The following is a 27,126-nucleotide window of genomic DNA, read 5'->3' as shown; positions in this document are numbered from 1 at the left end:
ATAAAAAATCTGATTTTCAAATGAACAAATATATATATTTAATATATTTAAAGCTTTATTTTAACACTGGAACACCCAACGCATGTCAAACAACTTAATTCATTTTATTTATTTAATTTCAGAAAAATAAGTATTTTTTTCATTTTTCAAGAGAGTGCCCATTTATGGAAACACTTGCAGAATTTGAAAAAAATCAGACAAATAATAGTTGAGATATAACCTTGCTGACAAAAAACATTGAGAAAAAACCTCTATTGAAAAATCAAAGGTATTTGAAAAAAACATGAAAATACCTTTGTAATTTTGAATTTTAAAATTTCCAAAATCTTAAGTAAGAGAATTTCATATCTTTTCAAATCAACAAAAATGTACATCCTTGGGACTACCTTATAAAAAAAAGCATTGGTCCTTTATTGCCTTTAACTTTAAAATAATGCCTTTTAGTAAATTTCTAAAAACTTTACAATAGTTAAGTTTACTATATAATTATTTTGAAAATAAAAACAAAAAAATGCTTTTGAAAGTGCTATGAGAACATCCTAATATTTTTTTAAAATCGCATTTTGTATCATACCGCCATGACATTTTTTGACTATCTCTTTCATAAAATCAAAAGATGTGTTTTTGATTATCTTAAATTTACTATAATCTAAAACAAAAAAAAACGAATACAAGGATTTTCATATAATCTAGAAGCACGGCAACAATACGAGCAAAGATTGCGCATTCTGTATTTTAATGTAATTGCCGATTACTCTACCTTTTTTGATTTACGGTGCTGTTTTTCAACTAAATTGCATGTGAAAATATCAAAATGGTTTTTGTGACAAGTAGTTTAATGTTTCGTTAATTTATATTTTTAATTGATCATAATTTAGGATATTTGTTCAAATATCCAACGTTTTTGGCATGGATGCTTTTTTTTGTTTATTTCAATTAAAATAGGGTTTGAAAAGGTTTTTGGGCACTCTTGTCGAGTCTTACTCTACTTACAATTTTTGTATGGACAGTTGCTAAAATTATATAGAGACTTGCAGGCTGGTCTCGCGGGCTGGTCTTAAGATTACTGTGGAATCTGGCCCATGTAGGATTCTTCTTATGAAGTGGGTCTCGTGGCGCAGGGGTAGCGGCTTCGGCTGCCGATCCCGATGATGCTATGAGACGCGGGTTCGATTCCCGCCTTATCCACTGAGCTTCTATCGGATGGTGAAGTAAAACGTCGGTCCCGGTTTCTCCTGTCTCGTCAGAGGCGCTGGAGCAGAAATCCCACGTTAGAGGAAGGCCATGCCCCGGGGGGCGTAGTGCCAATAGTTTCGTTTTTTTTTATGAAGTTGTTTAGGAAAATGATGAATATGTGCTTTTATAAACAAAAATAATAAAAAATATGAAATTTAATAAAAAAAATTAGAAACTACAATTACATTTTAATACCTAATATATTTATGAGTATTCGGAAAATATTGAATAAGCATTAGCACATTTTCCAAAAAGATTTATTAAACGTTAAAAACTAAAAAATATAAGTGAAGGGAAGATAATGGAAAAAAAAATATTTCCTTTGTTGAAACATAGATTCTAACTATATTCAAAAAGTAAATTTTATTAATTTCAAAATCATAATTCTGTAGACCCCTTCGGATATGCCTGACAATTTTTAAAATAAAATTTCAAACATGGCCGTTAGTGCTCGGTCGAAGGAAAGTTCGATAAAACAATTTCATTGAAACAAAAATAATAAACAATAAACAAATTTAAATTAACCTGACAAATGGCGATATTTTTAAATCTATATTTTGCAAATAATATCTCGAATCATGTGTATCTCTCTGAAATCAATACTATCTAACAAGTAGGAGTTACAAATTTTAATCATTATAAACAAAAAAAATCATAATCCTAATAAATGTTGTTTAGGAAACGAATTCGGATTTTTCGTACCTATTTGAAATAGTCGTTAAATTTCCCATCAAAATTATTATTTTCATGTTAAATTCTACTACCCGAATTAAAAAAAAAAGATGATACAATTATATTTCATATAATTTGTATGTTTATTCCTTATCTTTTTTATCTTTTATTAATAATTATGAAATGATACAATTTGGTACAGAAAATAGTCAAGAATCTAATTAAATAAATTTTTTAAGAATTTTCAATTTGAAATATTCTCTGTCAATTTAATGAAAAAGAAAACAATGGCAACGTTAAGATTGTTTTGTATCTCTCATTATTGCCTAGTAAAGATTTAGTTGGAATATTTAATTATTGAAAAAGCGTGTGTTTTCTTCCAGTCAGATCGTTAAGATTAAGAAAAAAAAAATATTGAGATCTTTTTCTACAATTAAACACTGAATTTCGAAAAACATCATAATATGCATTGTTTTGCAAAACATAAATTTCTCAGTTGTTTTATTAATTTTTCAATTCAAAGTGTTTTTGCCTTCCTCACTGAAACGAAACTATTGGCACTACGCCCCCCGGGGCATGGCCTTCCTCTAACGTGGGATTTCTGCTCCAGCGCCTCTGACGAGACAGGAGAAACCGGGACCGACGTTTTACTTCACCATCCGATAGAAGCTCAGTGGATAAGGCGGGAATCGAACCCGCGTCTCATAGCATCATCGGGATCACTGAGGTAAGGCTATAATCCTGCTCTAAAAATGAACTGTGTAAAAAAACGTCGTAGACCCACCTTCATATATACATATCGACTCAGAATCGAAAACTGACAAATGTATGTGTGTATGTGTGTGTGTATGTGTGTGTGTATGTATGTATGTGACCAACAAACTAGCTCATGTTTCTCAGCACTGGCTGAACCGATTTGACCCGAACCTGTTGCATTCGACTTGGTTTAGGGTCCCATAGATCGAGTTTTATACAGATTGAAGTTTCGATAAGTAGTTCAAAAGTTATGTATAAAAATGTGTTTTCACATATATCCGGATCTCACTTAAATGTATGTAAACTATGTCCGGGTCCATCATCCGACCCATCGTTGGTAAGGTTATCAAAAGTCCTTTCCATCGAGTCCACAACATTGAATATCTGGCAACCCTGTCTCGAGATATGGCCACTTAAGTGATATTGATGTACTTTTTGGAAGCCGGATCTCACTTAAATGTATGTAAACTATGTCCGGGTCCATCATCCGACCCATCGTTGGTTAGGTTATCAAAAGACCTTTCCATCAAGTCCACAACATTGAAGATCTGGCAACCCTGTCTCGAGATATGGCCACTTAAGTGATATTTATGTTCTTTTTTTAATCCAGATCTAAAAAATAGATGAAATTTGTGATGGTAATGAGTGAGGAAGGCTCCAACCACATAGGTGGATTAAGTTAGTTTTTTTTATTATTTTTGCTTTCAATTGATACATTGCCGAAGAAAACGAAAATAAACTCACATTCTGAGAAAATTAAAAAAAAAATTCAAACTCAAGTGTGGTTTGTCACAAGAACATTTTTATGAGAAAACATTTTCCATTTAACTCTTTTAATAAGCTTGTACATTAATAATATAGGGGTGACACCCCTTACATATTAGCATCTTTATCAAAATTTCTTTATTTGATGATCGGGTGTCACCCCTGAAAATTAAATTTTTGAAGTCTTTAGTCTTCATATAAACATGCCTTTTTACTAACTGTTAATACTTAACTTCATTATTATAAGTATACTAAATATGTAAACATATTCTAAAACATGATTATTACTTTTGGGTGTCACCCCCATCTAAAATGAATGTTTCAGAAAATTTTACTTGTATGTTTTGTTTATATTAGTTAGATACTTGATGAATTTTTATGAACATATTTTAGGTCAATTATATTTTTTTCTTCATCCGAGTCAGGTGTCACCCCATCAGCTCGGGTGTCACCCCAAGATGGGTGACACCCGGGGCGGGCCGCCCCCGCCGCCCCCCCCTTAGTACGCCACTGGTCTTCGTTTTCAATACAATATCCGCCGGCCGACATTGAAATTATTAGAAATTTTTTAATTTGCATCTGTCATGAAGTATGCTGATTTTTTACTATAAATGCAGTTAAATCAACAATATAAGCGACAAAATAAAATTAATTTTATGTGTCCCCTAAAAGTCACATGCTATTAACTTTGCAAAAGAAAAACATCCCGTTTTCCCTCGAGCCACTAATTGGAATCGAACTCGAATATTTGCTAATTGAACACTTTTGAGGTTTGCGCCACCACCGACGTCGTTCTTCGCACTGGAAACTTTTCATTCATTCATTTTGCACAGCAGATATTTCTCCAAAGTGCGATCCGGTGGGACGACCCACCAACCCGGCTAGCGAGTCGAATTCAAGGAGCCAGGTCAGCCACAAACTGGTCCCTCCTGCGCCACCTTCCTCAGATTCAGTGGTCAACTCCGAGTTGAGTTGGGGCAAGAAAAAGAGAGAGCGAAAGCTCTAGGAAAATTCAATTATCTTCTCTCGACGAGTGGAAATGGAAACCTCACGGGAGAATCGCTCGGTTCTCGGTTTTTTGGTTCTGTAGCTTCGTCGAAAGGTGAGGGTCCTCCAGGAGCATCAGGTACATGACTACAAATGTCGTCGTAAATATTCATTTGTGGTGTAACGGTTTCTCGTGCGCGTTGAATAGCATTTTCGTGTTGTTTGAATTAACTAAACTCAGCACGTATTAAAAGCATGTAGCCTTGTTTCATGATTTTTGTATTGAACCAAATATTCTTTTCATCCCTCTTAATTTCAACCATCTTTCCTGCAATACCCATCCCAAAAGCTCCTTCATTTCGGTTTTAATCCCAATTGATCCCAAAAAAAGAAAAGCTCACATACAGTTTTCCCGATCACGAAATATGGCATGTCAGATAGCCGGTAAACCATACCTCTTTTTCCAGGTCATCCCCGGCTAACGAACGAACGCAAGCACCAAACAGGTCGAGTCGTCCATCTCTAATGTGTCGGAAGAAAAGTGCTGTTGCGTGTGTCTGTTTGTTGGGCTCTGAGTTCACGATACGATGAGCTGCCATTCTCACTTGAGTTTTTCCGGGGTGGAATTTTCCGACAGAGATAATAGGAGGTGATTGTTAAAATCTTGGTAATATTTCAATCTTAAAAAATCTTATTCCAACTTATGTTTCAGCAGAAATGTAACATCAATTTAAATAAATTCTTATATTTACATAATATACTTTTAAGGGGTTACATACGTGAAGAAAATCACAAAATTTCATAAAACAGAAAATTTATCAAATCCGCCTAAATGATGATTTTCAAACACTCGTGAAAGTTTCACGAAGATATTTCAAGTTTAAACTGAGTAGGAAACGATTTAAGCTCAAAATTTAAATTGAGAAAAATCATTGCAAAAACATACACTACCTTTTGAACGTAAATTGCGATAAAATTTTACATAAAAAAAAGTATCGTTCAATTTTAACCCAGCAGTTTTCGTACTTTTTTACAGTGCGCAGTTGCTTTGTTTTGGTTCCGTAATGAACAGCTGTTCTTTTGTTCTGGCTTTGTTTTGGTGCCGTAAATGACAGCTCTCTTTTGTTCTGGTGCCGTCATTGACAGCTGATGATGGCTGCGGTTGAGCTGCCTGTAGTGAGATATAGATGTCGCCCCCTGGCTCAAACCAACCACTGGAATTTACAGTTAAGAAAATTTAGAAAAAGAGAGGCGAGACGAATTTTACTATTTTTATTTTTTTAATGTTTCAATAATAGAGAACACCAGAAAACCTTTCTAAGTGATTTGTTTTCAATAAAGTTCAAGTGCTTTTTTCAGTTGACGAAACATCAAAGGTTGGGAGAGGTAGAATATGCTTCAAAAAATATGTTGAGCGGTGAATTCGTTATTGCATTTATAATAATTTTAAGCATGACAATGCTCTTTAAAAATAATGTTTTTTTTTCGAAAAATTTAGTTTTTTTAGTACATAACATACAAGGATCATTTAAAAAAAAGATAGAATCAATTTAATAAGTATTTAGATTTTTCATTTCATTTCATTTATTGGATTGTTTTGGCAAAAACATCAGTGCAGTAATTAACCTAAGCTGAGATATGGGATACCTTTCAACAGCTGGCTAATTCAAACGGTGTTAGAGTTTACTGGTACACGGGAGAACAAATTGAACAGGGGAAGGAAAATAGTTACAAAATAACCTTCGAAATTACTAATAGATAAGGGATAGTTAGAGGAAAATCAGTCAAAATTAAGATTTTTTTAAAGGGAGCTATTTTTTGGTATGAAACTTAATTTGCAGACAAAAGAGTTGACAGAATAGTTTGCCAAATTAATTATTTTAAGTAAAGTAAAGTAAAAAATCATGTTTTTTTGTGTCTCCATAACATTTTTAAAATTCCACATCCTAACCTACAACTTTGCCGAAGACATCAAGTCAATCAGATATCAGCTCAGAATGTCAATCAGAAAATAGATTCTTATGATACAGTTCTTCAAATATTTTCAGAACATAATGTATTTCAAGCAATTTTCCCATCTTTGAACAAAAATAACAAAATCATGAAAAAAGTAAATGATTTAAAAGTGAAAAAAAACAGAACCGTACAAAAATATTTATATTCAAACGATGCAAAAATTTTTGGTCCCTCGGCTATGAAAATTTTTGGTCCCTCGGCTATGAGATTCAAAGGGGCAAAAAAATAAAAAAAAAATAAAAAAAATAATGAAAAAATTAAATAAAAAACCTATGTTTCAATATTTAAATTCATCAAGAACATTCTACAATATGTCAGTAGTTCAAAAAATAGATTCGACAAAAACAAAAAACAAGCAAAAAAACGTCAACAATTTAGAAAACTCAAACGATTTCTGAAAAAACTCAAGCATGCATAAAATGAATTTTAACGCAAGGGAGTGCATTTTCAATTGATTTCAGCTAATTGCATTAAAATTTCAAAGTTTTAACATAACAAAATCTTGCCCCCTGATTTTTCGGGTCAATTTTGAAGAGGAGGGAGGGGGTTTTGAAGTTTATGTTCCTTGACTCTGACCAAAGTTGAGAGGGGTGGGGGAGGGGGGGTTGGCAAATTAATGAAAAAGTAAAAAAAAGAAATGACAGACCATGGTTTCAACATTTTAATGAAAAAGTGTTTGAAAATGCATTATACACCTGTTCAGTTGTATTGCAATGTTTCCAAAATATCTATGTACACAGAAAAAAAAGTTGAATTTTGGAATGTTGAAAATTGGTATGTTGAATATTAAATCTTTTTTTGAGTAATATTACATAAAATATGTGAACTTGATGAATATTCCTCACAAACTGATAAAAATTCATCATTTTTTGCCACAAAATCTGTCACCATTTCCTGATGAATATTACCATCAATTTTTTTCTGTGCTTTGGCGAAAATTTTATTTTTGCGAGTAAACATTTTTTTTTGTGTTGACATTTTTTTTCGAGTAAACATTTTTTTTGTGGTGGTGTATAATGAAATTTCATAAAATTTGAAATATTTTAAAAAGACCCCAAACATGCTAAATATGATTATCAATGCAGAAGAAGACATTTTAGGTGGTCCTCAGTTGCACAGAAAAAAAATGATGGTAATATTTATCAGGAAATGGTGACAGATTTTGTGGCAAAATAAATGATAAATTTTGCCCCAGACAATGATGAATTTTCATCAGTTTTTGATGAATATTCATCAGGTTCACATTTTTACACATTTTTTATGTAATATTACACAAATAAAGAGGTAATATTCAACCTACCAAATTTTCAGCATTCCAAAATTCAACTTTTTTTTCTGTGTGATTAAACTTCTATTTCGACAGAAATTTTTCAAGTTTAAAAAAAATGTTTTGCTCACTGATTTTTCACATTAATTTTGAGGGGGTTGAAGTGAAGATGAAGGTGGGAGGTGTTGTGAAACATTTATGAAGTGTAGAGAATGCAAATAAAGAAAGTGATTTTTTCCATTTAAGTCATTGCTTGCCAACTCACATAGCTTTTGCTCCTCGAAAACAAAATGAAAAATCAATTTTATTTTATTTTTCTGCTCCTTAAAAATATCTAAATAAAATTACTAAAAACCATCAAATACATTCAATTGTCTGTGACCTCCATCCATCTATTCACTCCTTTCGACGTAGTGTATGCAGTCTTGCCCTGTGTAGGGGAAATATGCCCATTTTAAGCCTAATAAGCGGTCGTGTTTGAATGATGCTGGATAATCTGGATTGTTCCTTTAACCCTTTCAGGCCTGATGGGTCATATATGACCCATACCGAAATTCGGTTGTATAAAATCACACAGTGCTCAAAACATATAACATTGTTCAGCAAAGTTGTAATTTATGAGTTTCTCTACCTAGGAAAAAATGTTTGAGTGGTTGTTAATGGCCTTTTTGACGACCTAGAACATCCTGAAAACCTGAAATTTGGAAACTTCAGAAAATGTTGAAGATAATTCAGGTTTACAACGATTTTTCAAGGCAAATGAAGTTTAGTTATTACCAGTCACATCCTCACGACCATTTGGGACCACTTCGATCCCTTTGGATCTCTTTTGGGATGATCTAGGTCCTCCAAAGTGTCCTGGAATACAGATCTTGGAGTCTACCGCCGTAACAACAAGATTCTACCAAGTTTCCGATCATGGTTCATATTCAGTGATGTCCCTGGGACCCTTTGGCAACACTATGAGCTATGTGGGTCACTTTTGGGATGATCTGGGTCCTCCAAAGTGTCCTGGAATACAGATCTTGGAGTCTACCGCCGTAACAACACGATTGTACCAAGTTTCCGATTATGGTTCATATTCAGTGATGTCCCTGGGACCCGTTGGCAACACTATGAGCTATGTGGATCACTTTTGGGATGTTCTGGGTCCTCCAAAGTGTCCTAGAATACAGATCTTGCAGTCTACCGCCGTAACAACACGATTCTACCAAGTTTCCGATTATGGTTCATATTCAGTGATGTCCCTGGGATCCTTTGTCAACACTATGAGCTATGTGGATCACTTTTGGGATGGTCTGGGTCCTCCAAAGTGTCCTGGATTTCAGATCTTGGAGTATACCTCCGTAAAAACACGATTGTACCAAGTTTCCGATCATGGTTCATATTCAGTGATGTCCCTGGGACCCGTTGGAAACACTATGAGCTATGTGGATCACTTTTGGGATGTTCTGGGTCCTCCAAAGTGTCCTGGAATACAGATCTTGGAGTCTACCGCCGTAACAACAAGATTCTACCAAGTTTCCGATTATGGTTCATATTCAGTGATGTCCCTGGGACCCTTTGGCAACACTATGAGCTATGAGGATCACTTTTGGGATGGTCTGGGTCCTCCAAAGTGTCCTGGATTTCAGATCTTGGAGTATACCTCCGTAAAAACACGATTGTACCAAGTTTCCGATCATGGTTCATATTCAGTGATGTCCCTGGGACCCGTTGGAAACACTATGAGCTATGTGGATCACTTTTGGGATGTTCTGGGTCCTCCAAAGTGTCCTGGAATACAGATCTTGGAGTCTACCGCCGTAACAACAAGATTCTACCAAGTTTCGGATTATGGTTCATATTCAGTGATGTCTCTGGGACCCTTTCACGAACACGAGAAACCAATCCGCGGACGTGGAGATAAGTGAGATTGAGGGGAAACCTCGTATATTTTTGACCCATATAGAGTTCGATACCGATCATATAGCCCAAATTTCAGCTCGAATTTTGCCTCAGACTATGTTAGCGAGTAGAAAGTTGCAGTTGAGACATTTCTCCGTGTATTGCTACAGAGTTTTTCAATGCTCAGATTCAGCCGCCCACAGATCGTTCGAGAGATTGAATGTGTTGGGTTTTGGGAGGTTTATGACTTGAGCAAATACAACTAACGCTGCAGTCAAAATCCTCCCTCGACCGCCACCTACCCCTTTTGCCTCGCCAGATGGGATTCAAGCCATCCTTTCGCTTACAAAGCGAAACCCGCCAGGAGCTGGCACCCTTTAGCATTACTAGACTCCAAGAACTGTATTCCAGGACACTTTGGAGGACCCAGATCATCCCAAAAGTGATCCACATAGCTCATAGTGTTGCCAACGGGTCCCAGGGACATCACTGAATATGAACCATAATCGGAAACTTGGTAGAATCGTGTTGTTACGGCGGTAGACTCCAAGATCTGTATTCTAGGACACTTTGGGGGACCCAGAACATCCCAAAAGTGATCCACATAGCTCATAGTGTTGCCAAAGGGTCCCAGGGACATCACTGAATATGAACCATGATCGGAAACTTGGTAGAATCGTGTTGTTACGGCGGTAGACTCCAAGATCTGTATTCCAGGACACTTTGGAGGACCCAGAACATCCCAAAAGTGATCCACATAGCTCATAGTGTTGCCAACGGGTCCCAGGGACATCACTGAATATGAACCATAATCGGAAACTTGGTAGAATCGTGTTGTTACGGCGGTAGAATCGTGTTGTTACGGCGGTAGACTCCAAGATCTGTATTCCAGGACACTTTGGAGGACCCAGAACATCCCAAAAGTGATCCACATAGCTCATAGTGTTGCCAAAGGGTCCCAGGGACATCGCTGAATATGAACCATAATCGGAAACTTGGTAGAATCGTGTTGTTACGGCGGTAGACTCCAAGATCTGTATTCCAGGACACTTTGGAGGACCCAGAACATCCCAAAAGTGATCCACATAGCTCATAGTGTTGCCAACGGGTCCCAGGGACATCACTGAATATGAACCATAATCGGAAACTTGGTAGAATCGTGTTGTTACGGCGGTAGACTCCAAGATCTGTATTCTAGGACACTTTGGAGGACCCAGGACATCCCAAAAGTGATCCACATAGCTCATAGTGTTGCCAAAGGGTCCCAGGGACATCACTGAATATGAACCATAATCGGAATCTTGGTAGAATCGTGTTGTTACGGCGGTAGACTCCAAGATCTATATTCCAGGACACTTCGGAGGACCCAGAACGTCCAAAAATGAAATGTAACTTTTTTTTGCCTGTTTCTGTTTACTCATGGAAAAAATGAACTACTGGTACCAAAATTGTATATTAACACAGCTCAGAAAAATTCAGGCCTGAAAGGGTTTCATTGTTTATTTTCACTTTTATTAAAATTTATGCTATTCCTTTTACAAGCATTTAAAAAAAATATTTCAAAAATGCATTCTTATCAGTCGAGTGCATTGGGCCACGCCCATTTTTCTATTTTCAGCTAAGTTCTTTTTTTTTCTTCCAGCGCTCTTTTGGGTCTGCTTAGTGCTGCAAAAATTGATGAAATTTTAAGCGAACACTCACGAAAAGTAGCATTTATGGCATGTTGGTGGTGTTGGTGGTCACCCTTTGTTCTTTATTTGCCTTCGCTCCTCGCTCGGTTTTCTTCAGCCTTCGATTGGAATGGGTAGTCAAAATTGAAACGTCAAAAGACTTTGCACGTTTGTTTTTTTTGATGGTGCTTGCTAATTATTTACATTTTTCGGGATTATTTTTCAAGTGAGTGACTAAGTTATGGTCAAAAGAACATGTTGCCGGTAGTTGGAAGCAATTTTATATCTTAAGCGCTTTGAATTCGTTAGCGCAAGTGAAAAGAGATTGATGGCGACTTTCGTTAAGCAGTTAACCTCTGATCTTGCGTGTGGATGTGTGTGCCACCAAAATGATGAGAAATGGTCTCGCAAAATAGAAATTATGATCAAAAATTTAAATTAAATTTGATCTTTTTGGCCAGTAAATAGCATTAATTTGCGTGCTTACTCGAGGCGGTGCTGTTGCTGGTAAGTTTAAAGCCTAAATAGTATTTTTGGAGCTTAAATCGAGCATCAAACTCTCCATATGACGAAGATAGGTGTTTGATTAGAAAGGGTACATTTTCCCAAGTCTCCTGGCATATCTGAGCTCAGCTAAACAGCCAGGCCCGCCGCAACAGCACCCCGCCCGTAAGTCCGAATATAAAATATGTTACACCATCGAGTTTCGTAGTATCTGCGTGAAACACGACCCGGCCAAGGATGATACGCTGAAGGGGTCAGAGGGCTTCTATTCGACCTAATAACATTCTGAGCATGGAATTTCCTCCTTGGTCAGAACCATTTTCGGGTAGGATCAAGCTCAATAGACTACGGTCGGTGTAATGAAGTAACTCTTTCCCCCATTTCTTGCTGGCCCCGGTGAACGTAAAGCCATACGAATAGAAGCAATATTTTTCGTTACTTGAACGGTACGGGAAACGATGAGTTTGTGGCATGTTTGCTGAAGCCGTCATGACTTGGCCCCGATTCCATCAATTTTTGGGGGAAATTTTGATGGGCGGTGGCGTGTTGATGAGAACTTCTATCACGTGTCAATGGGAGGCCACACGAAATGTTGGAATTGCAGTTTTCATTTTGCATAAGTTTTGAAATGACACAGTGAGCAGGATTGACCCAAAGTCAATTTCGTTGTGTTACTCTAAAACATTCAGGTTTATCAATTATTCTGTTGCTGATGACACGGTTGTCCCAGTTTCCGGACGAAATTGTCACTTTCCGTAACTGACAAGTTTAGGTTGGTTCAAATTATGGTTTTAATCGAGCTAAACACATCAAATTTAGTTTGAATTCCCAAGAAATTTGATTTAGATGATATTTTGTTGCCGTAACTAATCCTTGGCAGTGTTGCCAGAGTTACTTTATCTTTATTAATCTCAATAATAATTAATAGAAATTGAGAGAAGTTCTACTTGAACTAGTCTGAATGACTCCATTATCACCAAAGTCTGCATTTTCTGACCTGTCGTTCTGCATCCAGTACATGTTCCGTCTATTCTCAACCAACTCTGTCACACTCTGAGCTGGCAGCCTGCTATGTGTAACTCCGTCCTAGCCGGGGAAGGTTCTCGCTGTGCATGGTTAATAAAGCGTAACGCGTAACCGTCATCACTTGTCGCCGACGACTTGCGTCCCATGTTCTCTCCTCTCATGGGTAGTGTAGCGACATATTCACGCAATTAAACGGCACGGTATGCATTTGTGGAATCATAGAATCATGACCATCCGCAACGCGGGGCTCCACGTGGGCGGTCTGCTCTGACACCAGCTGAACATAATCGACGGAACAATGCGCCGGGAAGATTACAGCGTTGAACCAGACCAGATGAAGATAGGGACCCAAGTCCAAGCCCGGGCATGGACAATGACATGAAAGTTACAATGCTTTAGAAGCTTATTTAATTGCTAAGAAATTTGAAGATTTAACCAGCTGCATACCTTCAGGGGCAACCGTCATAAACGTTTAAATTCAATTACCGCTCTCATCTCCACTTTGCAATCAATTCCATTTCCGGGGGTCACACCCGGCTAATCACCCATTTCCGTCCTCCCGGTGGAAATGGCCCACTTTTGCCGGAGCTGTGAAGTTTTTTGCTTGGCCCCCACTCCGTCGGCGGTTCTAAAGCGCATGTTGCACGCAAGCTTTGCCTTTGATTTGTGTCTCATGCAACGGTCTTCATAATCGCGTTGGCTCAGCCCACTCTCGACACGAGTCACTATTAAAACTTATCATAATGGCTGTAATTAACTAGAGCTCGAACGGGTTGTTGGGGGTGTTCAAGGGGATTTAGTTGGAGATTACATGCATGCACGTTTTTTGAGACGGTGGGTTTCAGAAAGATATTTTCTCCAAATTCATGACATCTTGTAAACCTTTCAACTCTGAATTTGTTTTGAAAAATACTAAGTTACATTTTAGCTGAAAACACACCGCGCGCTCATTTCAGACAAAGTCTACGCCATATCGTTCCCGTGGATCATTCCCCACTCTCGTGGAAGAATAGCAAAGGGGTAGAACAAGATTTAATTAACGCAGCCAAGAAGCGACTTTGAAACTTCAAAACGCTCTTCAAAGTGTAGCGCGAAACTGTAACGCTGTGCCGAAGGGTTGTTGGCTAAAGGAAATTTAATCACTTGGCACATGGAAGGAACGGGGGTTGAAGAACCTCTCAGCGAGTCTCATATTCAGAAAGGGGTTGAAGATGACCATGAAGGAGTAACCACCACCCGCGCGCCCTTAAGGCGAAGACGGTTTCTTTTGTCCGTTCCTATCGAACCGAGACCATCGCGCATCGTCATCATCATCTTCGACAGGGAACGTCTTGGTGTGGAGCTTTCCCAGGAAAGCTCTGCTGCAGCAGTGTCTCTGGAAGTTCTGGAGCTAAACCGGGTCATCAACATTATGTAGTGTCGAGTTGTATGGAATTTAATGAGTCGTGTCTTGTACAGGATATCGATGCTACAGTAGCAGATGCTGGTTTGATGGTTGCCCTAGGACCACTGGGAAATTTTGGCATACATATAAAAAAAAGATTAAATTTTTAAATTCAGATGATCAAAAGTAACATTATCAATTTAAATGATTTTTGCATGTTTTTTTTCAATTTTTGTTTCAGCTATCAAGTTTAAAATGTGGCAACATGTTTTAAAATTTAATTATTTCAGCTTATGTTCATGAGGTCAGAACTTCCGTACACAGAAAAAATCAACTCCCAGAATCGTGAATTGTGTTACTGAATTTTAGAATACAGCCATGCCTCGGTTTTGCACGCCTCGGTTTTGCACTGCCCCGGTTTTGCACCGTTCAGCTGCCTCGGTTAAGCACGGCCCAGTGCTTAACTGAAGCACAGAGCTTATGGGATTTTGGCTATATGGGAGACATTGGCTATAATTCTATGAATAATCATGCAAACATCAAAAAATTATAGTGTTTTGGAATCGGGATGATGTCAGCTATCCATTAAAATTATTATTTCATGAAAATTTTCACAAAAATACGTATTTTTCCTGTATTTTGAAAATGCATATTTTTTTCTCTAAGGAAACCAAAATATATTGTTATTGCAATATATGTACCAAATGATCAGGTTTTTTTTCATAAATTTTGGATGTAACAATAACATTTATAGAAAATACTCAAAATTTTCACAAAACTACGTATTTTCGAAAAAAAATACTCAAAATTTCAATTTTTACAATATGGGTATCAAACGATCGGGATTTTTTCATACATTTCGAATGTAATAACAACATTTTTAGAAAATACTCAATATTTTCACAAAACTACGTATTTTTGAAAAAAAATACTCAAAATTTTATTTTTTTACAATATGGGTATCAAACGATCGGGATTTTTTCATACATTTCGAATGTAATAACAACAATTTTAGAAAATACTCAAAATTTTCACAAAACTACGATTTTCTGAAAAAAAGTTCTCAAAATTTCCGTTTTTACAATGTGGGTATTAAACGATCCGGATTTTTTCATACATTTCAAGTGTAATAACAACATTTTTTTGAAAATACTCATAATTTTCACAAAACTACGTATTTTCGAAAAAAAAACACTCAAAATTTCCGTTTTTACAATGTGGGTATCAAACGATCGGGATTTTTTCATACATTTCGAATGTAATAACAATATTTTTTGAAAATACTCCAAATTTTCACAAAACTACGTATTTTCGAAAAAAATACTCAAGATTTCCGTTTTTACAATATGACCTTTTAAATTAAATTGAAGCATAGTCTAAATCTTCCTGTTCAGCGAATTTCGCCACAAGGAGAAGACGATGATCACGATACCAAAGCGATCTAAATATACTGTTTTCAGGCTGGAATAGATACCAAACTGTCACACGTAGCACTACGGTGGTTTGAGATATCAAGGGCCTCAGTGGTACAATTGGCGATGCGTCTCAGTACTAATGAGGTGGTTGCGGGTTCAAGTCCCGTCGTCCCATAGAAAAATCGGACACATGACGATACAAAGTAACAATTAAGGAAAAATTCTCAACCATGTGATACTCATATTGTAAAAAACTGAAATTTGGGGTATTTTTTTTTTCGAAAAAAACGTTGTTTTGTGAAAATTTGGGTATTTCCACAAATTTGTGTTATAACTTTTGAAATGTATAAAAATCCCGAACATTTGATACCTCTTGTGAAAAACAGAAATTTTGAGTACTATTTTTTTTCAAAAATACGTAGTTTTGTGAAAACTTTGAGTATTATCATTTTTTTAATGACTTTCGAAATGTATGAAAAAATCCCGATCGTTTGATACCCATATTTTAAAAACGGAAATTTTGAGTACTTTTTTTCAAAAATTCGTAGTTTTGTGAAAATTTTGAGTATTTTAAAAAAATGTTGTTATTAAATTTGAAATTCATGAAAAAATCCCGATCGTTTGATACCCATATTGTAAAAATTTAAATTTTGAGTTTTTTTTTCGAAAATACGTAGTTTTGTGAAAATTTCAAGTATTTTCTAAAAATGTTGTTATTACATTTGGAATGTATGAAAAAATTCCGATCGTTTGATACCCACATTGTGAAAACGGAAATTTTGAGTATTTTTTGGAAAATACGTAGTTTTATGAAAATTTTTAGTATTTTCTAAAATTGTTGTTATTAGATTCAAAATGTATGTAAAAATACGTAGTTTTGTGAAAATTTTGTGTATTTTCTAAAAATGTTGTTATTACATTCGAAATTAAATTTTAAATTTGAATTTTAATTTTTGTATATTTTAATGCAACTGAAACTTTTTTGGCGCCTTCGATATGCCCAAAGAAGCCATTTTGCATCATTAGTTTGTCCATATAATTTTCCATACAAATTTGGCAGCTGGCCATACAAAAATGATGCATGAAAATTCAAAAATCTGTATCTTTTGAAGGAATTTTTTGATCGTCTTCGACAAAGTTTTTTTTTTGATCAGTCTTCGACAAAGTTGTAAGTATGGATACGGACTACACTGGAAAAAAATGATACACGGTAAAAACAAATTTGGTGATTTTTTATTTAACTTTTTGTCTGTAAAACTTGATTTGCGAAAAAAAACTATTTTTATTTTTTTTTATTTTTTTATATGTTTTAGAGGACATCAAATGCCAACTTTTCAGAAATGCCCAGGTTGTGCAAAAAATCTTTGAGCGAGTTATGAATTTTTGAATCAATACTGATTTTTTCAAAAAATCGAAAAATTGGTCGCAAAAATTTTTCAACTTCATTTTTCGATGTAAAATCAAAATTTGCAATCAAAAAGTACATTATTGAAATTTTGATAAAGTGCACCGTTTCAAGTTAAATAGTCGAAGTTTTAAATTTTTAAAAATTAGTGCACATGTTTGCCCACTTTTGAAAAAAATATTTTTGAGGAGCTGAGAAAAATCTTTATATTTTGCCCTTTTGAACTTTGTTGATACGACCCTTAGTTGCTGAGATATTGCCATGCAAAGGTTTAAAAACAGGAAAATTGATGCTTTCTAAGTCCCACCCAAACAACACAAAATTTTCTAATGTCGATATCTAAGCAACTAATGATCCAATTTTCAATGTTAAAATATGAAACAGTCGTGAAATTTTCCGATCTCTTCGAAAAAAATTTTTTTAACCAAGACTAACATTTTAAAAAAGCGTAATATTGTATGTTTGGCCCTTTTGAAATGTTAGTCTTGATTTAAATATTTAAAAAATATTGTTTTCAAAACGATCGGTAAATTTCACAAATGTTTCACATTTAAACATTGAAAATCGGACCATTAGTTGCTGAGATATCGACATTGGAAAATGGTGTGTTGTTTGGGTGGGACTTAGAAAACATCAATTTTCCTGTTTTTAAACCTTTGCTTGGCAATATCTCAGCAATTTAAGGTCAAAATAGCAAAATATAGAGAATTTTCTCAGCTTTTCAAAAATATTTTTTTTCTAAGGTGGGCCAACATGTGCACTGATTAAAAAAAAAATGAAAAATAGTGACTATTTTCAAAAAAGTTTCTTAAAAATTACTATAATTTGAAAACGGTGCACTTAAACAAAATTTCCCCAAAAAACCTTTTTTGATTTCAAATTTGATTTTACATCGGAAAATTAAATTGAAAAATTCAAAAAATCTATTGATTCAAAATTTCATAACTAGTTCAAACATTTTTAGCACAACCTGGAAATTTGTGAAAAGTTGGCTTTTGATGTCCCCTAAAACTTATCAAAAAATAAATAAAAATAATGTTTTTTTTTTGAAAATCAAGTTTTAGTGACAAAAAGTTAAAATAAAAATCATCAATTTATTTACCGTGTATCATTTTTTCATTGTAGTCCTTATCCATACCTACAACTTTGCCGAAGACACCAAATCGTTCAAAAAATTCCTTCAAAAGATACAGATTTTCGAATTTTCATACATCATTTTTCATGTATGAAAAAAATGCGCAGTTGTAAAATCATTTAATCTGCTTTCAAATGAAGACTAAAGTGAATCAATATTTGAATTATTCTCATTAACTGTTAGTTAGTTTCTCTCAGTGTTGTGTTTCTCCCAACACGGAGTAGCACGAATTTTCCACACGATAAAGATAAAGTGAAACTGCCGCTGCTGATCCTCGATACTGGCCTCGTAAAAGAGATGTCACACCCATTAATAGAACAAATTTTCCAGCATCCTTCCCACACGGACCTTTCTAGATATAGTATCATTATGGTAACACATGGCTCCTTTGGCTCTTCAAGCAAACCCGATTGTTGTTGGGGTTAAGAAAAATGATATCTTTTTTTTGTTTTTGCACCGAAGACAAACTCATTTTTGTGCTTTTTCAATACTAATAAATAAATTATCAATAAAAATACGAATATTCGATTAAAATTTCCCGCACCTGAATTAACTTTAAGAGTTTTTGACAGTGTTTTTCAATAACGTATGAAAGGGTCTCGTACGAGAAAGGGATTCACCCAATAGATCTTTGTGCCGGCTTTGATATCTGATCGCTTATAAATACTTTACAGCGGCTTACAAAAGCAGGGGATTTTGCCCTTAAGGTGAACCCATATTACACACAGACACACATGAGAAAGAGTACGATTGAGTTTGAAAAGGCCCTTTCTTACCTGTGTGGGCGGTTGGGATGAATGGTCATTGGGTTCGAATCTATCTTGATTTGTTGTTACTGGTCCAATTTTGTGTGTTTGAAATTGAGGTAAGATTAAGGTTTCGTTTTGCTGTCTTTTAAGGTGGGTTTTCGGTTTCAATTAAGAAGGCTGGTTTGGAGAAAATATTGCAAAAATATGTAATGTAAATTATGACTACTTTAAATTGATTTACAACATTGAAGAATTTTCAGAAAAAATCTCTAATAATTAATTTCTGACAAAACATCTTTGAAAGGTTCTATCAATCGTTAACGTTTGAAAATTCAATTCGAAAAAAACATGAGGAAAGTCAAAGCATCAACTTTCCACTCCATTTCACCTGATCCACACACACGTCGATGCCATATTGGCTCAGTTGGAGTAGAATAAACAAAGCAATTACATTTTTTGCTGGTTTCAGTTGGACTGGCCCGGAGGTCCACCCCCGCCAGCATTGACCACATGACGAATGACACCGGGTTTTGTTATTGTTATGTCGGATACAAAAAAATCTCAAAAATTTGAGACCTTTTAAAAATTTGTGCTAAAATTTTAATTTTGATTTTACACATTTTCGAGATTTTAATAAATTAAAATTTTAATTTTTATATTTTCAAAATAATACTTTTTAAAAACCTTTTATGTGACTTTCCTCAAACTTTTTCCCTTTCCCGTTGGCAGCGACAACACACTACTGTGTCACAATCGGACGTAATTTAATCAATAAATCAACAGGCATCACAAGGACTCTACTGTGGTGGACACAACTATCGTGGGGCTGGAGGGAGGACAAAACCACAGAGCGAACGTTGCCGGCGATACCAAAGTGGAAGTTTTGCATTTCAACAAAGCTTGGAGAGCTTGCACTCGTCCGTCGTGCATCTCTCCTGGGGGAGGACCCTTGGCTGGTGTTGTCTAAGCATGATGAATTTGCTAAAACTTTTCGATGGGGAGTGCCAAGGGTCAGTTTTGTTATTGTTTTGGAGATCACTTTTTCCAACAAAAAAATAACACGTAAAACGAATGGTTCCGAGAACTCTCCACTATTTCACCAAACAGTAAATCTCAATTTATCGAGTTCATTCGGGGAGGAAAATTTAGTTTGTTTGAACTGGATTTGAAGCATTCCTCAATCAACTCGATTTTGATCTGCAGTATCATCTGATGGGATGAAATCCCCGCAAATATTGTAATGCAAAAGTGGTTTGGCAGAAATCAACAAGTCAAAAATCAACAAATGTTGAAAACAAACTTTCGTCGAAGCATTCCCGTGATTGGAAAAATTTTAAAATGAAATTTAAAAAACATTGTTTTCATTTACATATGGGATCACAAAATATTCAAGGTTTTGGGTTATTTTATTGAATAATGAATCAAGGAGATTATTCAAAAGTTTGACTTGCACCACTAAATATATTTCATCAGATCAACAATGAGAATTAAACACAAACTCCGTTAGTGTTTGAGCGGTAAAAGAACATCCACTAATTAGTCTAATCTCGATCAACGAGAACAGTTGACCTCACCTCGTCATCGCAGTTTTGTTTTTGCACTATAAGTGTGTTCAACCCTCACAAACCCATGTTTAGATTATGATTTGTAATCCGAATAAAAAATAATTAGCATTTTTTCCATTCATTTGTTGCATAATTAAACACACGACTTTATTCTATTATCTATTAATAGAAATTATGCTAAGGGCTTTGGTTCAACCAGTGCAGAAAAAGTTCACAAAAAGCAAAAAGCATCTAATCTGACGAAAAAAAAAATTTTTTTTGTTATACAGCTCAGCTTGAAACCAGTTAATTCCAGTTTTTACAAAATTGATCAAATAATAGTCTATGTGAAACGATTGTGTAACCTCATGACAAATTATTGCCTACTGGGTAAACTATTACATTGAATAATGTCACATATACAATAAAAATTGTTAATATTTCTAGGATTACTGTTTCACGCAAGCATTGAAAAGAGGAATAATGATAATGATGTTAAACTTTCAACAATTTGCAGCCTGAAATGGTGATGAGATGGAAATTTGGTGTCAAAGGGACTTTTATGTAAATTTATTCACCCGCTTTGATGGCGCACTTAAAATTCCAAAAAACGTTTTTTTTTATCGAAAAATAACACTTAAAAAAGATTTAAAAACTCTGCCTTTTCCTGTTTCTCAACTGTACATTTTTTTTGGAACATGTCATTTTGAGGGAAATTTGATGTACTTTATGAATCTAAATTAACCCAGAAGGGTATTTTTTTCATTTAGATCAATTTTTTTCATGTTAAAATTTCGTGTTTTTTCTAACTTTGCAGGGTTATTTTTTAGAGCGTAACAATGTTCTACAAAGTTGTTAAACATACAATTACAAAAAACCATCACGAGTTATTGCGATTTTATGAAAAAAAAGGGTTTGAAAAAGTGATTTCCTTTTTGCGTTTCTCTTTGTCTCATCGTTCGTGTCTGTCGTGGGTGACAATAAACGGCCTTGACTTTTTAGAGAGATTTTAGAAACCTAAACAAATTATAAAAAAGCAAAAACATTTATCGCTGCACATCCCTAATAACATATTTGCTAAAAGATGCACTTCTGAGAAATTCAAGCAAAATGTAATTATAGGTAAGGTTTTTGAGATCTTTAATTTTTTTATTTATTTTGGTGAAACCTTCCCCATGCATTCTCACTACGTTGAAATCCCGAAATATATTTTAAAGTGAATTTTTTGTATGTCTTAGGAAAATTAAAAAGGGCATTCTAATGCGCTTGAGTTGAGGCTAGTACAATTTCTGGTACCGTAAAACGGGATGACTTTGATAGGTTTGCGATTTTTCCGCAAAATGAAGAGTTAAAATACGTACGGAATGGTTTAGAATCATACTGACCGTGGTAGAGAATTGTTCAAAATACCTAAAGAAGAACTTTTCAAAAAAAATTGAAGAGTTTAAAAATTTAGTAAACTATAGTTAAGAAAATGTTGATGAAAGTCATTATTTTAAACTTCTCAAAGTGTCATGATTTTCTCAATGAACATGATTTTGAATCGGAAAACGGATTGCATTTTCGGATTCCTTGGATAATTTTCCACTAGGAGAAGGTTAAATAAGTTTGTAAATAATAAATAAAATGTGTTTTTGAAACACAACTAAAAAAACAACCCCAAATTTATAAGCATTTTCAGTTGAAGTTTTAACAAATTTCAGGAAAAATACTGGCTTTTTAACAATTTTACCTAAAATTATAAGTATTTTGTTAAAAAGCTTATAAACTTAGTTAACTAAATATAAACATAGATTTTTTTTCTTAAAAACTATATTAGCTACTTCAGTGATGGCACTTTTAACGTACAAATAAAATTTGAACATCTTAATTATGATTTTAACAAGAAAAACTATGACTATCAAAGTCACCCCGGAATTTAAACTAAGAATATTTAACTTAACTCTTTTTCTAAACACTATTGAATTTTTTTTTAAAGATAGTGCATGGACTTTGTGTGGCCTACCCCAGTACATTTTTTAAAAATAATAATCTTGAGAAAGGTTTTACCAGTTGGAAAATAATACAAAAACAAATTTAAATCCTATCAAAGTCACCCCGGTTTACGGTACCGAAGCTATAAATTTAAAAAAATGTAAATTTTGGAAAAAAATTAAAAATTTAAACAAATGTTCAAAAATCATACTTTGCTCTTTTCTTCAAGAATAATTAGTAATTTTAGAATCAAGAGTAACCTTTCAAAACGGCAAAAAAACTTTCTTTTATATTATGGGGGGTTAGCTTATAAAAGTCCGAAAATATTTTTAAAGAAAGAAGCAAAAAAATATCGTTAAATTTTTATATTTTAACATTGAAAATCGAACCGAGGATTCGAGATAGTACGAATTGAAAAGTGCTTATAAACCAGCAGCAGTCCGATCATCAAAGTCAAATATGTATTTTTTAATTGCAGGAAACCGAACATTTTTGTTATACGCCTTTAAATGTTTATAACTTTAAACGGTGAAATTTGTTGAGTAATTTAAGCAAATAACATTTTCCAACCGAAAATATATTTTTTTATTTTGTTTTGCAAAATGCTAGATTTTAAAAAGAACTCATTCTTATTTTGACAAAAAAAGAAGGAAATATCAGTAAAATACCGGCCATAGTTGACTCCAATAATTTTTTTTTTTGTTTTTTTTAAGACAAGGGAAAATTTATTGTAAAAGGTTATTAAGAGATCAAAAAAGACAAATCTCGTTTACTTTTTCTAAAGCTCCTATGTACAAAGGAAACCCATGGCGCATTGGTGTTTTTGAAAAAGTAAAATAAGTAAATGAAAAAGGTAAGAAAAAAAATAGTTGATGAGATACATTCCAAATCGTCCAAGTTCAGCCCTTACAGGGAGTCATCTCATGGGTCAACCTCCTAAACTTGACATCACTTACCTTTCGAAAAACTGCATCAACGGCCATTGTGGTGTGGGAGTGTGTCGGGGTTTTGTTTCAATTTGGCTTTTCCACGTGCAAAGCCTCTCCAAACCTCCACCAAACCTCGTTCAGTTGGTATGGGAACGAGACCCCAAGCTCAAACTGCTTAAAATTCAGCAACTTCTTGCGCCTTACACCCGCGTTGACAACCGTGGGTTCTTCACTCTTTTTGCGTTTCTTCTATGTTTTAATAATGCCACTACCTGGCTATCAGATGTAATAACCGAACACGCGAAAAGTCCGAAAAACGATTTCCATAAAGTGCCAATTAAGAGACCACCAACAACACTACTGAAAATGAAACTAATACTTTGCCAGAAGAGAAGAGAAGGTTACATAAATGACGCTTGATCACTTTACTGGTTTTGTTTCAATTCACTTCTCTGTTGAACATTTTATTCGTCCCCAAAAATAAAATATTCAACGCAAATTCTTGGTTTTTCTGTTTTTCACTCTTTTGTTCGATTTGGTATTTTCGGCCTAGTCAAGGCTAACACTTGTTTTGTGATTCACTATTTTTTGGGTCACCTTTCCAAAGGGCACAACTACCGATCTAAAATTAAAACACTGTTTTGTTGTCTCCCCTCCAGCCGGTACCAAATTTGGAATAAATTAACGCCACCAATGATCACCTCTTTTTTCCACTGAAACAAAACAAAAAAGGTGGTCGAAAATTTAAGCCGATCCCAGCTTAAGCCCCAGCGTCCACTCGACCTGGCGGTTGAAGTACGAATAAAGCCAGAACTTTTCCGCCAACTCTATTTTATATAATAGAGTCACACTCTCGCGCAGCACTCACCTAAACCGAAAACTATTTAACTATCATCATCATCCGTGGGCTCTCCGCTAAAACATTGTTGGATTGTTGTGGATTGTTGTGTTTAGTTAAGAGGGGAACCTTAATATGAGAAAGGAAACCATTTATTAAAAATTTTAGGTTTTAATAGTGAGCTTCTGATGATTCAATGTTATTTATTCAAAATCAATTTTTAACTTATTTGTCACAATTTTATAAATAAAACAAATTGAAATTCTGGAATTTTTCGGTTTTTAAAGTCATTCCCATAAAATCAACCAGATTTTAATTAAAACAACTTATTTTTTCTGATTTTAAGAACTTAACCGACTTGCCCTTCCCACACCACAGGTTCCCTACTTTAGGTTCACGTACGCAGCATCGGGGAATCAACCAGACCAGAGAGCCCGCCGCATACACCTGTCATTATCTTGCGCTACCTGGTTCAGAACATTAGCGGCGGGAGAGTTCACGATGTGCGTTGGTCGTTCAGGGTGGTGAATTGCTAATTTCGTGTTAGTTCTGGTTACACCTGAGGGGAGTTGACTCGCCGTTGATGGCCGACGACCTAACCAAATACAAACCGAATCCATGGCAAATTAGGGGAGAGGCTCCGTGACCGCGCAGATTTTTGGCTTTGGTTTGGGAATAGTGATTAGATGATTTTGAGTACATTTAAGGGGAAAAAATGGTCTGATTTACTTAGGAACAGTGATGCAAGCGCTGGATAGTAGAAACAGTCGATTTTGAAATTGTTTCGAATTTAACAACCATTTTCTCCCTGGTTTCGGCAACACCAGGTTTTGAGAATTGAAGAATTATAGCTTTCAAAATGCTAATGAGTAATTCTCTACCAAAACCGGAAATGGATTTTATTTGTATTTTTTGATTTGGCTCAAACTTTGTGGGGGCCTTCCCTATGACCAAATAAGCTATTTTGCGTCATTGGTTCACCCATACAAGTCTCCATACAATTTTGGCTGCTGTCCATACAAAAATGGTATGTAAATATTCAAACAGCTGTAACTTTTGAGTGAATTTTCTGATCAATTTGGTGTCTTCGGCAAAGTTGTAGGTATTGTTGAGGACTATTGAGAAAAAAATAGGTACACGGAAAAAAAAATTTGCAGATTTTTTAATCACCTTTTTTTTACTAAAACTCAATTTCCGAAAATACGTATTTTTTGATTTTCGAGATTTTTTGATATGTTTTAGGGGACAAAAATCCGCAACTTTTGAGCTATAGAGAAACATTGTCAAAAAATCTGCCGCCGAGTTATAATTTTTTGAAAAAATAGTGGTTTTTGGAAAAAAATCGAAGTTTCATGCAAAAACAAGTTTGACATTATTTTTTAATGCAAAATTAAATTTGCAATCGAAAAGTACTTTACAGATTTTTTTGATAAAAAGCTCCGTTTTCAAGATATAGCCACCGAAAGTTTGATTTAAGCGAAATATTTGCAGTTTTTCGATTTTTAAAAATAGTGACCATAGGTGACTATTTCTAAATTTTTTTTTTTTTTTGAAAAGTTCAGAATTCAGAAATCTCACCAAAACAACCCACCATTTTCTAATGACGATATCTCAGCAACTAATGGTTCGATTTTCAATATTTAAATATGAAACATTCGTGAAATTTTCCGATCTTTTTGAAAAAAATATTTTGAAATTTTTTTGATCAAGACTTGCATTTTAAATGGGCGTAATAATCAATGTTTGGCCCTTTTAAAATGTTAGTATTGATTTAAAAAATATTTTTTTCGAAAAGATCGGAAAATTTCACGAATGTTTCATATGTTAACATTGACAATCGGACCATTAGTTGCTGAGATATCGTCATTAGAAAATGGTGGGTTGTTTTGGTGAGATTTAGAAAACCTCAATTTTCGTGTTTCTTTTTCTTAAAGCGGCTCTATCTCATCAACCCGATGTCCAATCTTCAATGTCTCTTAGACAATTTTATAGCAAATTTTTTGAACTTTAAAAAAAAAAAATTTTTAGAAATGGTCACTCATGGTCACTATTTTTAAAAATCGAAAAACTGCAAATATTTCGCTTAAATCAAACTTTCGGTGGCTATATCTTGAAAACGGAGCCCTTTATCAAAAAATCTGTAAAGTACTTTTCAATTGCAAATTCAATTTTGCATTAAAAAATTATGTCAAACTTGTTTTTGCATGAAACTTCGATTTTTTCCAAAAATCACTATTTTTTCAAAAAAATCATAACTCAGCGGCAGATTTTTTGACCATGTTTCTCTATAGCTCAAAAGTTGCGGATTTTTGTCCCCTAAAACATATCAAAAAATCTCGAAAATCAAAAAATACGTATTTTGGGAAATTGAGTTTAAGTGAAAAAAAAGTTGAATAAAAATCTGCAAAAAAAAATTTCCGTGTACCTATTTTTTCTCAATAGTCCACAACAATACCTACAACTTTGCCGAAGACACCAAATTGATCAGAAAATTCACTCAAAAGTTACAGCTGTTTGAATATTTACATACCATTTTTGTATGGACAGCAGCCAAAATTGTATGGAGACTTGTATGGGTGAACCAATGACGCAAAATAGCTTATTTGGTCATAGGGAAGGCCCCCACAAAGTTTGAGCCGAATCAAAAAATACAAAAAATAAAAATGGTCGAAATCGGCCGATTTCGTAAAGAGTTGCTCTAGTTTTGATTTAAAAATTAAATTATTGTAATCTAAAAGAGCAAACAAATTTAGAAATGTTACTTTATTTAGAATAGAAAATTTTATCAATAATTTCCACAATAAATTGAAATTCAAGGCTAATAAGGTTGGTACAAATATTTTTTTAAGTTTTTCTCCTTCGGCTCTGGCCGGAGTCAAAGACGGGTGGAGGGGGGAAAAAAATAAACTGAAATAACAAGCCATAATCTATGAATTTAAATAGAAAAAGTGTTTTAAAATGTATTTT

At 34.6% G+C, this 27,126-nt stretch overlaps 1 protein-coding gene across 3 annotated transcripts in view; it reads right to left on the bottom strand.

Annotated features, from left to right (window-relative positions):
• LOC120426173 (pro-resilin) overlaps positions 1–24,100 on the bottom strand; it is an 80,934-nt gene extending 56,834 nt beyond the window's left edge. The window contains exon 1 of one of the 3 annotated variants that reach the window (XM_052710511.1): positions 23,349–24,100. In XM_052710511.1, the coding sequence (XP_052566471.1) occupies positions 23,349–23,375 (27 nt within the window). In that variant the 5' untranslated portion in view covers positions 23,376–24,100. The remainder of the gene's footprint in view (positions 1–23,348) is intronic. The other 2 variants (XM_039590891.2, XM_039590896.2) reach the window with 2 other exon arrangements.
• Positions 24,101–27,126: the final 3,026 nt, after the last annotated feature.

Source organism: Culex pipiens, chromosome 3, assembly GCF_016801865.2.
Source record: "Culex pipiens pallens isolate TS chromosome 3, TS_CPP_V2, whole genome shotgun sequence".
Taxonomy (NCBI): Eukaryota; Metazoa; Arthropoda; class Insecta; order Diptera; family Culicidae; genus Culex; species Culex pipiens.
The sequence above is the reverse complement of the archived record's forward strand: the minus strand, read 5'-3'. Positions and strand labels throughout refer to the sequence as shown.